This window comes from Mugil cephalus, chromosome 10, assembly GCF_022458985.1.
Source record: "Mugil cephalus isolate CIBA_MC_2020 chromosome 10, CIBA_Mcephalus_1.1, whole genome shotgun sequence".
Classification (NCBI taxonomy): Eukaryota; Metazoa; Chordata; class Actinopteri; order Mugiliformes; family Mugilidae; genus Mugil; species Mugil cephalus.
In genome coordinates, this window is record NC_061779.1 from 10,995,456 (window position 1) to 11,008,050 (window position 12,595).

General features: G+C 45.4%; 2 protein-coding genes across 2 annotated transcripts; one reads left to right on the forward strand and one right to left on the reverse strand.

Moving 5' to 3' along the window:
* Positions 1–247: 247 nt before the first annotated feature.
* Positions 248–5,418, reverse strand: bhlhe41 (basic helix-loop-helix family, member e41). The gene is made up of 5 exons (XM_047596698.1): positions 3,884–5,418; positions 3,725–3,791; positions 3,459–3,566; positions 3,242–3,353; positions 248–2,919 (listed from the first exon to the last, which is right to left on the reverse strand). The coding sequence occupies exons 1-5, from the start codon at positions 3,943–3,945 to the stop codon at positions 1,976–1,978; spliced, it is 1,293 nt and encodes a 430-aa protein (XP_047452654.1). The 5' UTR covers positions 3,946–5,418; the 3' UTR covers positions 248–1,975.
* A 163-nt stretch (positions 5,419–5,581) lies between these two features.
* sspn (sarcospan (Kras oncogene-associated gene)) lies at positions 5,582–9,718 on the forward strand. Its single transcript, XM_047596699.1, has 3 exons — positions 5,582–5,955; positions 7,311–7,397; positions 9,101–9,718. The coding sequence occupies exons 1-3, from the start codon at positions 5,728–5,730 to the stop codon at positions 9,458–9,460; spliced, it is 675 nt and encodes a 224-aa protein (XP_047452655.1). The 5' UTR covers positions 5,582–5,727; the 3' UTR covers positions 9,461–9,718.
* The last annotated feature ends 2,877 nt before the right edge of the window (positions 9,719–12,595 follow it).

Here is a 12,595-nt window from a genome sequence, read left to right on the forward strand (position 1 = left end):
ATGACATAAGCCTTGGCTTACTGTACATTCCTCCGCTGTGACCTGTCAGCTGATTGTAGTGTAACAATATATTCCATCTGCCTCTGGTTTACTCATAGGTGCCGTTCTTCATAATGTACTGGGATCTCTCGGCGTGTGTTTAACCTGATGTCTTACTCTCTTTTATTGGTGTGGTTTGCCACGACCCGAATGTAACTGCTGAATTAGACACGTGGAATCCGCGTAGTGCAAGAAGAGGAGTGCAAAGTTAAGTTTTTGATATTTATTTTACAACTCATCAGCAATAATTTAGAACAGCGTATGTGTAAAGCATTAACGAAATGTGCAACAGTTGCTCAGTTAAATCTTTTTTTTTTCCTTTTTTTTAAAAAAAAAACATAGACATCTACAACATTGACAAAGACGTGTTTACTTCATGGTATATTCACAAAGAGAAGAGGGAAAAAAAACTATTTACAAACACACATGCCACTTTATAGAACGGTTGATAACAGATCGGAGGCAAAAAAAACAGCTGAGGGAAAACTACAAAAGCGATGTCATGTATGCAAAAAAGAAAAAAAAACACAATGGAAATCATCTGTCTATTCAGTGTGGGGAAAATAAGCAACAATACACTTGCAGGAGTTAATTCGAAAAGAGGCCGAGATAAAGTTCCTAAAATGACTATGGTTTTTCTGTCCCAGTTTTGTCAGATTTGTTAATGTTGCACATGCTTATGGCATATAACACAGAAGCATGGACGGCCTGATGTGTTGTGTTGTGGAGGGTTCTCAGATCTAATTATTACTTTCCCTTGTAAGAGATGAGCAGTGTCTCTTCCAATATGTCTCATATCAAGACGACTCAACACAATTGAAACCTTTGAAGGGAACTACAGTGGAGTGACTTTCAAAATGTTAAAGTGACTGCTAGGATGGGGAAGGGGGGGGGGAGTAAAAGCAGAAAAAAGTGCACTTAACGTCTCAAAGAGTAAAGATCGTCCTACATACAAACTTTAACAGCTGGGAAAATACAGGTACATTCAATATCAAAGATCTATAAGGTGCTATCCTACAATGTTTCCTGGAGGTACAGGAGGTCACTGCATCTCTGAGCAGAAATGCTTCAATAGGGGCGGCCTACAATATGCTGGTCAAGCAAACACTTGTGAATCAAGGGTTTTGTCTTTCCATTATTCTTAAAATGTTTTTTTTTCTTCCCTCACAAGGACAACCAAGCAAAGGACAGCAGAGTAAACCTTTGTAAAGGTGAGTTGAGGGAATGTTTGATTGTTAAAATAGCTGTTTTTTATGTCTGTTGTTAATGTTTAAGGTGATGTGTGTGTGTGTGTGTGTGTGTGTGTGTGTGTGTGTGTGTGTGTGTGTGTGTGTGTGTGTGTGTGTGTGTGTGTTTACAATTCATTTCTTCTCAGGAAGGAACGTTAATGTTCCTCCCAGTCACCCTAAAGTTTTGGATGAGGTACTGTAGGCATTACACTTCCAGGAGCACTTCTTTTATAGGCCCGTTTAGTGTACATTTACATGTTAGCGGAGCAGACTATCTTTCGGGTAATAATATTTACAGTCAGAGTGAGCCAAGTTGTTATTATAATGATCTTGGCAGAGGTCAGTTGCAACTTCATATACATCCAAAGAGACTCACTGATTGGGATATTGCGCACTGTTGCGGTACTCAAAGTTTTTTTTTTTTCTTTTTTTGGCACCAACGCTGCCATGTCAAAATATTTTATCAAAGAGGATAAAAAACTAACTCCAGCACAACACAGCCGTGTAGTGTCAATCATTGTCGATGATCATTCAGATTGTTTAGTTATAGCATAAGTGCAAAAGGCACACGCTGTCACAACTGCCCCCTGTTTTCGCCAAGATATTATACACGAGAAATTCATCTGTCAAAGCCCTAGCCTAATTAAAAAACAAAAATAAAATGAAAATACACAAAACTCAAAGCACAGAAAGGCGACGCAGACTTATTAGCTCGTCTGACAAGCTGCAAACTGGTCGTGTGGGCTGCTCTTGCTCTCCTGGGACGCGTCACCCACGTCATCTTCTCCTTCGTCACTTGCGGGACTTTCCTCGCGCTCCTCAGGTGAGGCCTCGTCGTCCTCGTGTGACCCGTCGTTGTCTAGAGAGAGCGAGTCCTTGGCCTGAGAAGATGCTCCAAAGTGCGCAGACAGGCCGGGGAAGGCGGCAGCGGCAGCCGCGGCGGCCGCTGCTGACGCGTGCGCGGGATATAGCCAGGGGAAAGGGGACGCGAGCGCTGCTGCGGCGGGGTACATGTACTTTTCAATGTTGTTTTTATCAAAAAGGGGCATATAAGACGCCGCGGCTGAGGGGTTGATGAAGTAGAAAGGCATGCAAATTGGTGTCTGTTGTCCCACATTGCTTATTCCCATCAGAGAGTTCATAAACGCCACATCGGGCCTGGAGGGGTCTGCGCTCCCCAAACCGTTCCCAGGCCAGTTCATCTTTGGTTTCTTGGCAACCCGCTCATCTCCAAACTCTTGCTTGATCTTCACCGCCTTGGGTCCCTGCGCCTTGTTGCGCTCGCATTCTTTCTCTTTGCCGTCGCTCTTTTCTGCCTCGCCCCCGTATCCACTGTCCGTGTCAGTGTCATTCTCGTTGAGCTCCCCGCCTTGGGTCCTCTGGATGACCGGGACGCAGTTGGCTTGGCTGTCGGATTTCTGCCCGTCCTGTGCGTCCCCGGCGGGTAGCTGGTGCTGGAGGGGCGTCGCGCCGGGCTGGAATTGCGCCAACACCTTGTGAAGGTGGTTGATGAGCTGCGCGCACCTCTGCTCTCGTGCCGTCCAGTTCTCAAACTGACTCAGGTACTGCAGGACCTCTTTGGCACAGGCCTGGAACCCGGAGTGAAACGCGTCCAGATCAGCGTGAATGGAAGGCTTCATCGACCGGTCCCCTGCGAAGCAACGAGTTCAGAGAGTAACAGATCATTGCTCTGCGCATCACAACCAGTGACAAGACAAAGTGAGCGCCTGTAGACAGCACGTTTGCGTGTCTGCATACCGACAGAGAACAGATCGTCTTTGAACTTTATCAAGCATTCTCATAATTCACATTGCTCCATGTCGCCAGTTACTTGTTCGTTACAGTCATGTAGATTTTCTGTCTAATAAAGTTTGGTAGAACTAAATCAGTTAATCAGTGAAAAACTGAAAAATTATCGACAAGCACGTTTTCTTCCAAAACTTGTATATCAACGTTTTATTTCTTCATCTTACCATTCTGCAAAGCGATGATCTTCTGGTGCTGCTGCTCAGTGACAGCAGTCAGGGCGTTTAAATGTTTCAATGTCAACTCCAGGACCACCGCTTTCTCCAAATGCCCGAGCGTCTGAGGAGAAAAAACATGGGTTCCGTTGACCGTTTGCGAAACCAGCGTCAAGTAAACGACTTCAGTAAAAGCGCGTAAAATCTCTGAATAGTGCCGTGACCTCACCGAGAGCTTGAGGTGTTCGGGTAACAAATCCTTTAGCTGCCCGATACATTCATTGATTCTGTCTCTCCTTTTCTTCTCTATCAACCGGTGTGGTAACTTGTATGCGTCCTGGTGGCAAAAGAAATACACAGAAATGCATGAATTTACTGTTTTAAGATGGAAATAAATCAAATCGGGGTTAAGTTTAATACGCGTAAAAATGTTGGTTAATCCAAGCAAAAAAAAAAAAAAAAAAAAAAATATTACGTTTCCTATAAAAAACTTACCTTTCCACCATCCTCTCGTTTTATTCCTCTTTTAGATTTGCACATGTAGAGAGAGGGGTAATCCACCCTAAAGTAAAGAGGAAAGTGTCCGATTATTCACTAGGCTGTCCAGGCAGTTTGCTAGTTTGACAGAGTTTGCCAAAAGCGGCATGCACTCACCCCAAGAAATCTGCGTGCTCCATGAACTGCCTGTCCTGTAAATGCGGTATTCTTTCATCCATCACTTGTCCGCTGCTGGTTATCCGCTCCGGAGCTTCTTTGGGGAATGTTTGTTATTCCTCGATCCACACGCGAACGGCTGAGGGAGATGGCGCACGCTGCGTGTCCTCCAGTGGAGCTGCGCTTCAGACTGATGTCTATAGTTCCCTGAGCTGCCGCTTTGCAAAGCCGTCGGCTCTGTGGTTAGAGCGCACGCGCGCCTCCGCTCGGGAACGGCTTCCGACTCACGTGTAGGCTGCACCAGCACAAAGTCCGGTAATTAGACCTTGTCTGTATTATAACAGCGATCGCTGCTGTTCCTATAGCGATCTAGTCCAGACCGTTTTGACCTGGTTGCTGAAACGTGATTCATGCGCAACGAAGGTAGAAGAGGCACACGAGCGAGGAGACACAGAATATTAATCCTCAGAAGCAGCAGTTCACTAACAGCGGCGGTTTTATTTGCATCTCACACTAGCCTCACCAAAACTTACTGGAGGGGCTGTTTTGTGACGGGACAGGTGTGTCCTCGCGTGACATTCCACATTCACAGCAACAAGGGGCACGCACCTCCACCCCTCTTATCTGCCACGATAATGTTTATTTGTGCAGTGTTAAGCCTGAAACTAACAAATTGTCACTCCCGAATCCGAAATCGACGCGCAGTCAAATCTTCGGCGTAAACAGAGAGGGTTGCCGCGGAGTAAACACGGAGCGTAAACATGGGAGCGACATCTGTCAAGTATATAAAGTGCGCCTGCCCGTGCAGTCTGTCACAAGGTAACCTACTCTCACAGCAGCCGTCCAAAGCTGCGTTGTCAGTAACCATGGCACCGGCCCAGCTGTGTGCTCAAACACGTGCGTCGTGGTTCGGGGCATTGGGAACGCTCTCCCACCTTCATCTGGGTGTTTTTTTTATTTTTGCTATTATTTATTTATTTATTATTTCATTTAGAGTGACTTTTCATTTGTCTGACGTGCTAAAAAAAAGAAAGAAATAAAAAAAACCCTGCTATCTAAACAATGAATCACGTTTTCCAAAAATAATCACCAAAGTCAATTAATTAGTTTGATTACTCCACCACAGTGATACCAGTATCAAACACCCAGAACTTTCCATTACAAATATGCTATTACTACAGATACTACAAATTACAAAAGTTTTATATGTTGGCTCCAGACAACTAATGAGCTCCTAAGTGGCACCTGCTCCCCTCTTGTGAAAAGTGAACTGCTCCAAAACACTAAAATCTGAGCCCCTGTAATGCCCTCATATGCCTCATGATCACATTACTCCTTCCTGTGAGTCATGTGACTTTTTCTGGCTGGCAGCATATGGCTCTCTTGTGTAACAGTGCTGACAAAGAAAGATCCAGTCACTTCGACTCTCTAATGAAGTGTGACCTCCTCTGCGCTGGTTTTTCATTAACTCATACCTGCTGATTCTGTACTTTCCCTTTCTTGTCTTAAATGTGACAACAAGAGAAATGACCTCGTTGTCGTGTGTTGGAATCCCCCCTCGCGTCTTCCTGCCTCCCTTCCCTCCACTTCCTTTCCTCCTCAGTATGCTGCCTGCTCTATATGTGGCACTGGAGCCGCTTTAGGAATCCAGTCCAAATGTTTTCCATATTAGTTCAGAGCCTTCTCTGTTTCCAAATAGCAGCCGAGCTGGGCTCACGGCGAGGGAGGGGAAGCGAGAGGGGAGAGCGAAGCAGACGGCAGACAGGCTCACCCAACCCAAACACTGCAACAGTGAAAAGTCGTGAGGACAGGCAGGGAAAAAGAGTGTGGAGACAGGAGGAGAAATGGGACAGGGGCAGAAAGGTTCCTCAGACAAGAAGGAGGGCGAAAAGAAGAGAGATGACAGCCCAGCGCCGGAGGACGGCCATAAGTGCAGAGTCTGCCGCTTCCCTCTGCTTGTTGCCCTGCTCCAGCTGCTGTTGGGGGTGGCTGTCATGGCCGTGGCCTTCCTTATGTTGGCTATCAGCCCCTCACTTTTGGCCAGGGAGACGCCACACTGGGCTGGGATCATTGTAAGCGCCATCCTTCCACTCTATCGTCAGCCTCTGTACTCGCCTATTTGCATGGAATGGAGTCTCCTGTTTCTCTTACTCCTGCATGACCCCCACTTACACCTCTCTGTGTGCTGTCCTTCCTCACCCTACTGCATGTCAACACCGGCCCTTGCCAGCCTGTCTCAGCCAGACGGACACCGTAGGCATGGGAAATCACTACTATTGTCATGTTCTGATAAATCTCCATCTGTCACACTCATGCTGAAAGCGTACACTCGCACCTCCGGTCCTTCTCAGTCACATGAGTCTGTCCGCACCTTCTGTTGTTTGCGTTTCATGTCCAAGGGGTCCTCAACATCTGGCGAGAGGAGACAAGTCATCCATGTCACGCTCTGACCTTTTGAACACCTGAGTAGCACCAGAAGAGCCTCTCACACAAACACGCCTCAGTTTAGCTTTAAAATGGGTTGACTGTAATTCAGTTTGTGCAAAATGTAAAATTTCAAGACGAGAAAAATTCCCGTAAGCATCCAAAGGAGCTCAAATGTAAGTTGAGGTGAAGGAGATTAGGACACTTGAAGCTCTGTGGGTTTTTTCCCCAAGAGAGATTAAAGATTAAAGTGTCAGTTAAACAGTAAATACTGAAATTTCATTTGAAGTTTCATTTGAAGTGGAACACAAAGCCGCAGTTTGTTAACAGTAATAACAGTAACGCGTGTCACGCTGGGAGCTAATGAACATTCGGTTAAAGTGCACTTAAAATCAAAGTTGTGAAAGCGATCAACATTTGGAGAGGAGAGCTCAGGCCACATTTTAGGGACGGGAAAGAAAAAAAAACAACATGTTGTTCCTATTTGTTCTCCGTCCCGGCCCTATCAAAGATGCCATCTGCTCTCGAAAACATCCTTGGACACCAACATCCCGAGTTAGATCCTCACGAGATCCAGCCTGAGTGAAAAACACTGAGGTCATCACGAACTTTCCAGAGAATCCTGAGTGCTTAAGAACCTGGGAAAAACATTTAAATGAGACCCTGCACGTTAGTCACAAGACTCCAATCGCTGAACAGATAGAGATAGAGAGGGTGAGTGTGTCTGTGTGCGAGAGAGAGAGAGGGGCAAGCGAGAGGACTGAGTAATGTAATCAGATGGGAGCTTTCTGCTGAATCATGCATTATTAAGAAAAATCCCTGAAAAACCTTGGCAGGAATAACTTTCTCATGTCCATGTAATGCGCCTAACAGCAAACATAAATACAGAAACATACACATGGCAACGAGGCACGGTATAGTTGAAATGATATCATCGCTGGAAGGCACGAGTTTATTCCAATCTTGACACATGATTGCCATATGTTTTCTGGTGTCTTTGCAGCTGTGTCTAGTCTCCATCCTGGGCTTCATCCTGTACTGTATCACCTACATCCCTGATGAGAGGACATCTATGCAATTCGTTATTAAGGTGGGTTCACAGACAAGCCTGGCGCATTTTCTGCGAAATCCCAAGTCGTAACGCAAAACCAGTCCAGGACGGGTCTCTTCGAGGGCGAAGAATCTCAGCCCGCAGTTAAAGGTGTGATTAAATGGGTCAGTTTATGTTCCAGACACGAGACCTTTGCAGAGAACATTGCCTGATACAGTGCAGGGTTGTGCTTAGGGAGCCGCAACTGTCAGGCAGAAAATAATTTTAACTCCGTTCCTGCTCTAAAAGGCTCTACAGGGATCCCTGCAGAGTGGAGGAGCGCTTTCATTAAAGCCACTTGATCGTTAATTAGCCGCACGACGTATGCAGCTGGAATTTCGAGGCAATTAAAATCAGTCGGCCATTGTTTCCTTGGAACCAGCGTCCACTTCTCTGCCTGCATACCAGGTTCAAATATGTGCGTACGACTCCAGATAGTGTAGTAAAAGAAAAAAAAAATGTAGCTATGTAGCTAGTTTACGAGTGTCGAAAGGTATGTTGGAATGCCAGTGCTTATATATATTGTTATACTGATGAAGAAGTTATAAAGAAACGCTGCTGATTGAAGCACAACAAGAGATTTTTCAACCTAATCTTGCACTATAGTGTGCACTCACGCCAAACATCTACTTGTTTACCCATTTTCTCACTTATGATTCATGAGAAGTGAGGCCAAATAAAGCATTTTCTGCAAAATCAGTTAATAAAGTGCGTTTTAGAAGAGACACAATTACTCTGCCTTGTCTCTTTCCCCGGCCCTCAAAACAAATGTGCTTTAACTCATTGATGTCAAGCACCTCGATGAACCCATGGCCACACTATATGCTCCCTCAAGAATTTATGCCTTTGCAGTGAGCTCACTTATTTATTTCATTTGGTGAAAATCGGATGAGTGAAAAAAAAGAAATGTGCTGCAAACGGAGATATGACTGGTGATAAATGTTGCCGCGCTATCAGACAGGAGTCCTGGCCTCATTTATTCATGTCGAAACACTTCAGCGAGTGTGTCTCCAGGACACCACGTGGACTTTAACGCTGTCTCGCATTATCTGGCACGCGAGGAGCCGCTCGGTGCACTTGTTGCACGTACAAGCGCAGTGCATCGCGCCTTAACCGACTATTCTCCAGATCTCGCAGCTGTTCCGCAATTAACATAAACAGCATTTCAAATCAAGCACCACTCATCACTTGCATAATTCCATAAGCAGCGTGTAACCGAAAGCAAAACACTGCCAGCGAACGAGGCCTCGCGTTATATAAGTGACGGATTAAGATGAAGGTTTAGTTGCATAAACGACACAAAGCCCCCGTTGCGTTTTTTGCAAACAGTATTTTTAGTCACCCTCACTGTTGGTTCAGTGTGCCCGCGCCGGGTGTGCACTAAAGCTGGGAGGCGAGTGTAGCTCCAGGGAAGTGTAACATGCACGGCTTCTCTCACTCTGAGGGTCAGGCCTTGCCCTGTGGAATTGTGGGTAATCTCTTTGAACTGAGTCTGCCATGGGCTCCGAGCCAGCATGTCTGCTTCTAAGCTCTGGTTTTGGCACGCCGGGGTGATCATGAGACAAATGGCTAAAGAGCAAGAGCCAGATTATAATATGAAAGAAGCAGTTGAATACACAAATATATATATATATATAAGTTTTTCTGATCAAACTGAAAGTGCACAGTCTCATGTTTGTTTTTTGTTTTTTTCCCCTCTACAGCTCCTATACTTTATCTTGTGCACAATTGGCCTGGTCATATCAGTGCTGGTCGTGGCGTTCGCCGGGCACCACTACTCGCAGGCCAGCAGCTTCACGTGCAAGCAGGAGGGAGAGGACTGCGTGTGCACCGTGAACCGCGACGACCCCATCGCCCGCACCTTCACCTACGAGGGGGTCACCGACTGCGAGGTCATCACCGGGACCCTCCCGCTCTACTTCCTGCTCCAGATCGTGCTGAATCTGGCCCAGGCCCTCGTCTGTGCTGTCGGGGCCTTCATCATGTGGAAGCACCGCTACCAGGTCTTCTTCGCCGGTCTGCAGATTGGCTCTCCCTACACCCAGCAGTGGCAAAAAGTTTAACACCTCTTTTTTTTGGTCCGCGTGCCTTACGGGCAGATTTGGTTATATTAGCGTTTTGTGGGTTTTGTACTATAATGGCTTTTTGCACACCTTTTGTATACCCTTTGAGTAACTTTGTACATGTGTGGTGGCAGATGTAAAGATTTTTTTTGAAAAACAATTACTTCATGGTCATGAATGATTGTGGCATACAGCTAGTGTACATGTTCCAGAAAAATAAGAACCTCTGCACTGAAAATGAATCTCTCTGAAAAACAACTTGTGAGCCTGCAACATTTCCTTTCCTTTGTTTTACTCATTAGTGTTATTAGTTGCTTAAGAGATGCTTCAATTGGCACGCTGACTCATTTGCAAATGTTATCATGCTAACACGGCTTCCAGTTGTCACACAATGAAAAGGTCAAACGTTGGCAGCAAATGTTAGTAAGATATTTCTTTCCAATCATGATTTAATTAAACGCTTTGTAAGTTTTGCTTTGCGACTGTAAATCACATTAGAAGGGAGGTTTTCATTCTACGCTGTTCGCAGCTCATTTTCAGGTTATTTGAGACGAGAAAATACGGCGCATATGCGAGAGGAGAATTTAACCGGATTCATTTCATGAACAAAATCAGGTTTGCCTCAATTTGCTGCTACATAAACACATGCAAGCCGGTAAACAATGCAGGGGAGAAAAAAAAAACTTATCAAAAACAAAAGGAGAAGCAACGCAACGTGGTACGGCTACACTTCACGAGGCCTGATCCAGGCTGAACTGGGCTGTGGGCTTGTTGAAGGTGGATGCCAGGCCAGTAGCCAGCGTGACTCAAACAGCCTGTAGGAGTCAAACTACTGCAGCCGCAGAGGGAGGAGGGGTGAAAGCTGGGCCGTGGAAAGGGGGACTCAGACAGGCAGCTGGAGCGGAGCAACGAAACCATCTCGCTGAGGTGGAGTCGAGTTATTTTCATGCGCGCACGACTGAGAAACGGCGGAGAAATGAGCACAAATTACTCTCAAATCAGGTGCAGACTGCAGTCGCCTACATTTCTATACACGCTGAGCGGGGCCACGGTTAAACGCGCCGCCGTTTCCATAGCAAATTATACAAACATGAGCCCAGAGGGAGAGCGTAATAGTGGAAAGAAAGGGAAAGGAGGCTGATTGAATAAAAGTAATACGGCCTCGTTATCTGTTTCTAACAAGATGAGTTAAATGCCGCGTTTGAAAGTGTCTCGTGTGGATAAAAATATTTTAATACAAGTCAGTTAGCGGTTAAATCTGCAAACCTTTCCCTCAGTGGAAAGTCTATACAGATAACACGCAGATACATACAAGCACAAACTCTCAAATAAACCCACTTGCCAAAACATTAGGTACACTAATGCATTCCAGTATAACAGCCCTGCACTAAACCTTAGCTTTGTGCACATTATTATGTTCAGTTTATGTTAAAATTCATCTGCACGATCTGTTTGAAACATGGATGAAACTGGATTGAACTGAACCAAAAAAAAAAAAAATGTTTCTTTAGTGTGTTTATTCAGCCTAGCCCACTGACCCAAAACGGGGGTGGTCAAAATAACAGAACATAACATGTGTCTGCACAACGTGATACAATTCAATTGTACTCCAAACCACAGCCCCTGCAAGGAAGAAACCGATGAATCAGCAGCTCTCTCGGCTACATAAATGCTCAATATAATAACTTTCATGCTGCTAAATGTTCGTGTAGAATCTTCTATTAGAGTACATTTTTCACTAGTGTACCTAAAGAACTGGCAAAAATTGCATTAACATTACTAGGAATTGAGTAGAGAGTGGATACGTTTAACTGTGATTCCTGCAGGCTGCACCCTTTTTAAGGCTCCTTAAAATTTGGAGTAGCGCCACTGGTAGTCCAGGATGTAATTAAAATTAATGGAAAACTATACATTATAAAGAAATTTGTGGTCCATATCGCGCTGTTATTCTAAAATGTAAAGCCAAGGTGCGACATCAGCTAGATACAAAGGTGTACTTGTGATTTACTGTGGTCTGCGTTCATCTGTACGCCGGGCTACCCCAAAGGTCAAATCTAATCTCAAGACACTCAACACATGTTTGAAACGTGACTTAAGAAACACTTTGACAGTCATTTTGTGCTTCCCTCGTTAAGGGAATGGTATAAATTATGCATTTCACGCTGCACTTTCAGCACAAGTTGTGTGACGGAGTCCAGACCTGTTTGCAGTGTTTTTCCTCGCGCTCGCTCTGCGCTGTAGCCCGTTCGTGCGTCATGTGACTACAAAGGCTCACTCTAGCAGCCACACACAGGAAGTCACATGCCAGTCTTAACGGGGGCAAGTTTATTTATAAAAACGACAGTTGGGGTGGGGGGGCTTCTGCCCTCCTCCTTACCAAGTAGCAGCTCTCTGTGTGGTCAGTCTATCTTTCAGGGCGAGAAAACGCTGAACGATATCCGATTCTGCTGGCGACTGATGCCGCTGTGAGTCTCCAAGAGGAAACGGCACAAGACAGAAGATCAATGTGCGTATTGACACGAATCACCACAACTTTCACTGCGACACGAAAACACATTGAACTCTCCTCCTGTTTTTGAGGCATTACTATCACACGTCTACGCTGGATCTCGTTTATGTCCTGTGGTCAATATGCATAGATTATGTTATGGTTTACACTTAAAATGTGGACCGACGTCCTCAGTGAAACTGCTTCCAGCCACAGAGGTGTTTTTGGTGACGGTCGCCTTGTATCCACTGACCCTCCCTGGGTGTTTTTCTCGCTCCCTCTACTGAAAACGCACATGAAAAGCATGTGACTCTCGAGTGTGGTTTGCAAAGGGATTCAGAAAATGATCTAAATGTGTCCCACTGAGTGAATGCACGATGCACATGCGCGAAAAGGGTTCAGTGTGGACTGAGGACGAAAGGAAGCAGACTGAAATTAGATTTTTTTTTGTTTTTTAATAAGTGGACATGGAAGTCAAATGTTTCTGCCTCTTGGTTAAAACATACATTTCAGGGTATGATGGGGTCGGTTTAGTAGGTGACGCGAAAGCCGGAGCAGCGCCATCACAGTACGGCAATCAGACTTATTGCCAGACAGTAATGATGGTCCTGATATTATCCTCTCCCTCCCTCTCCCGTCTGAGCGTG

Bases quoted from the DNA above. Each gene is read 5' to 3' on its own strand.
- bhlhe41 (XM_047596698.1), bottom strand. From the start codon at position 3,945: ATGGATGAAAGAATACCGCATTTACAGGACAGGCAGTTCATGGAGCAC. The intron at 3,792-3,883 runs GTGAGTGCATGC...TCTTTACTTTAG, and splicing joins GAGCACGCAGATTTCTTGGG to GGTGGATTACCCCTCTCTCT. The intron at 2,920-3,241 runs GTAAGATGAAGA...GTTGCTTCGCAG, and splicing joins GATCATCGCTTTGCAGAATG to GGGACCGGTCGATGAAGCCT.
- sspn (XM_047596699.1), top strand. From the start codon at position 5,728: ATGGGACAGGGGCAGAAAGGTTCCTCAGACAAGAAGGAGGGCGAAAAG. The intron at 5,956-7,310 runs GTAAGCGCCATC...GTGTCTTTGCAG, and splicing joins CACACTGGGCTGGGATCATT to CTGTGTCTAGTCTCCATCCT. The intron at 7,398-9,100 runs GTGGGTTCACAG...TCCCCTCTACAG, and splicing joins CTATGCAATTCGTTATTAAG to CTCCTATACTTTATCTTGTG.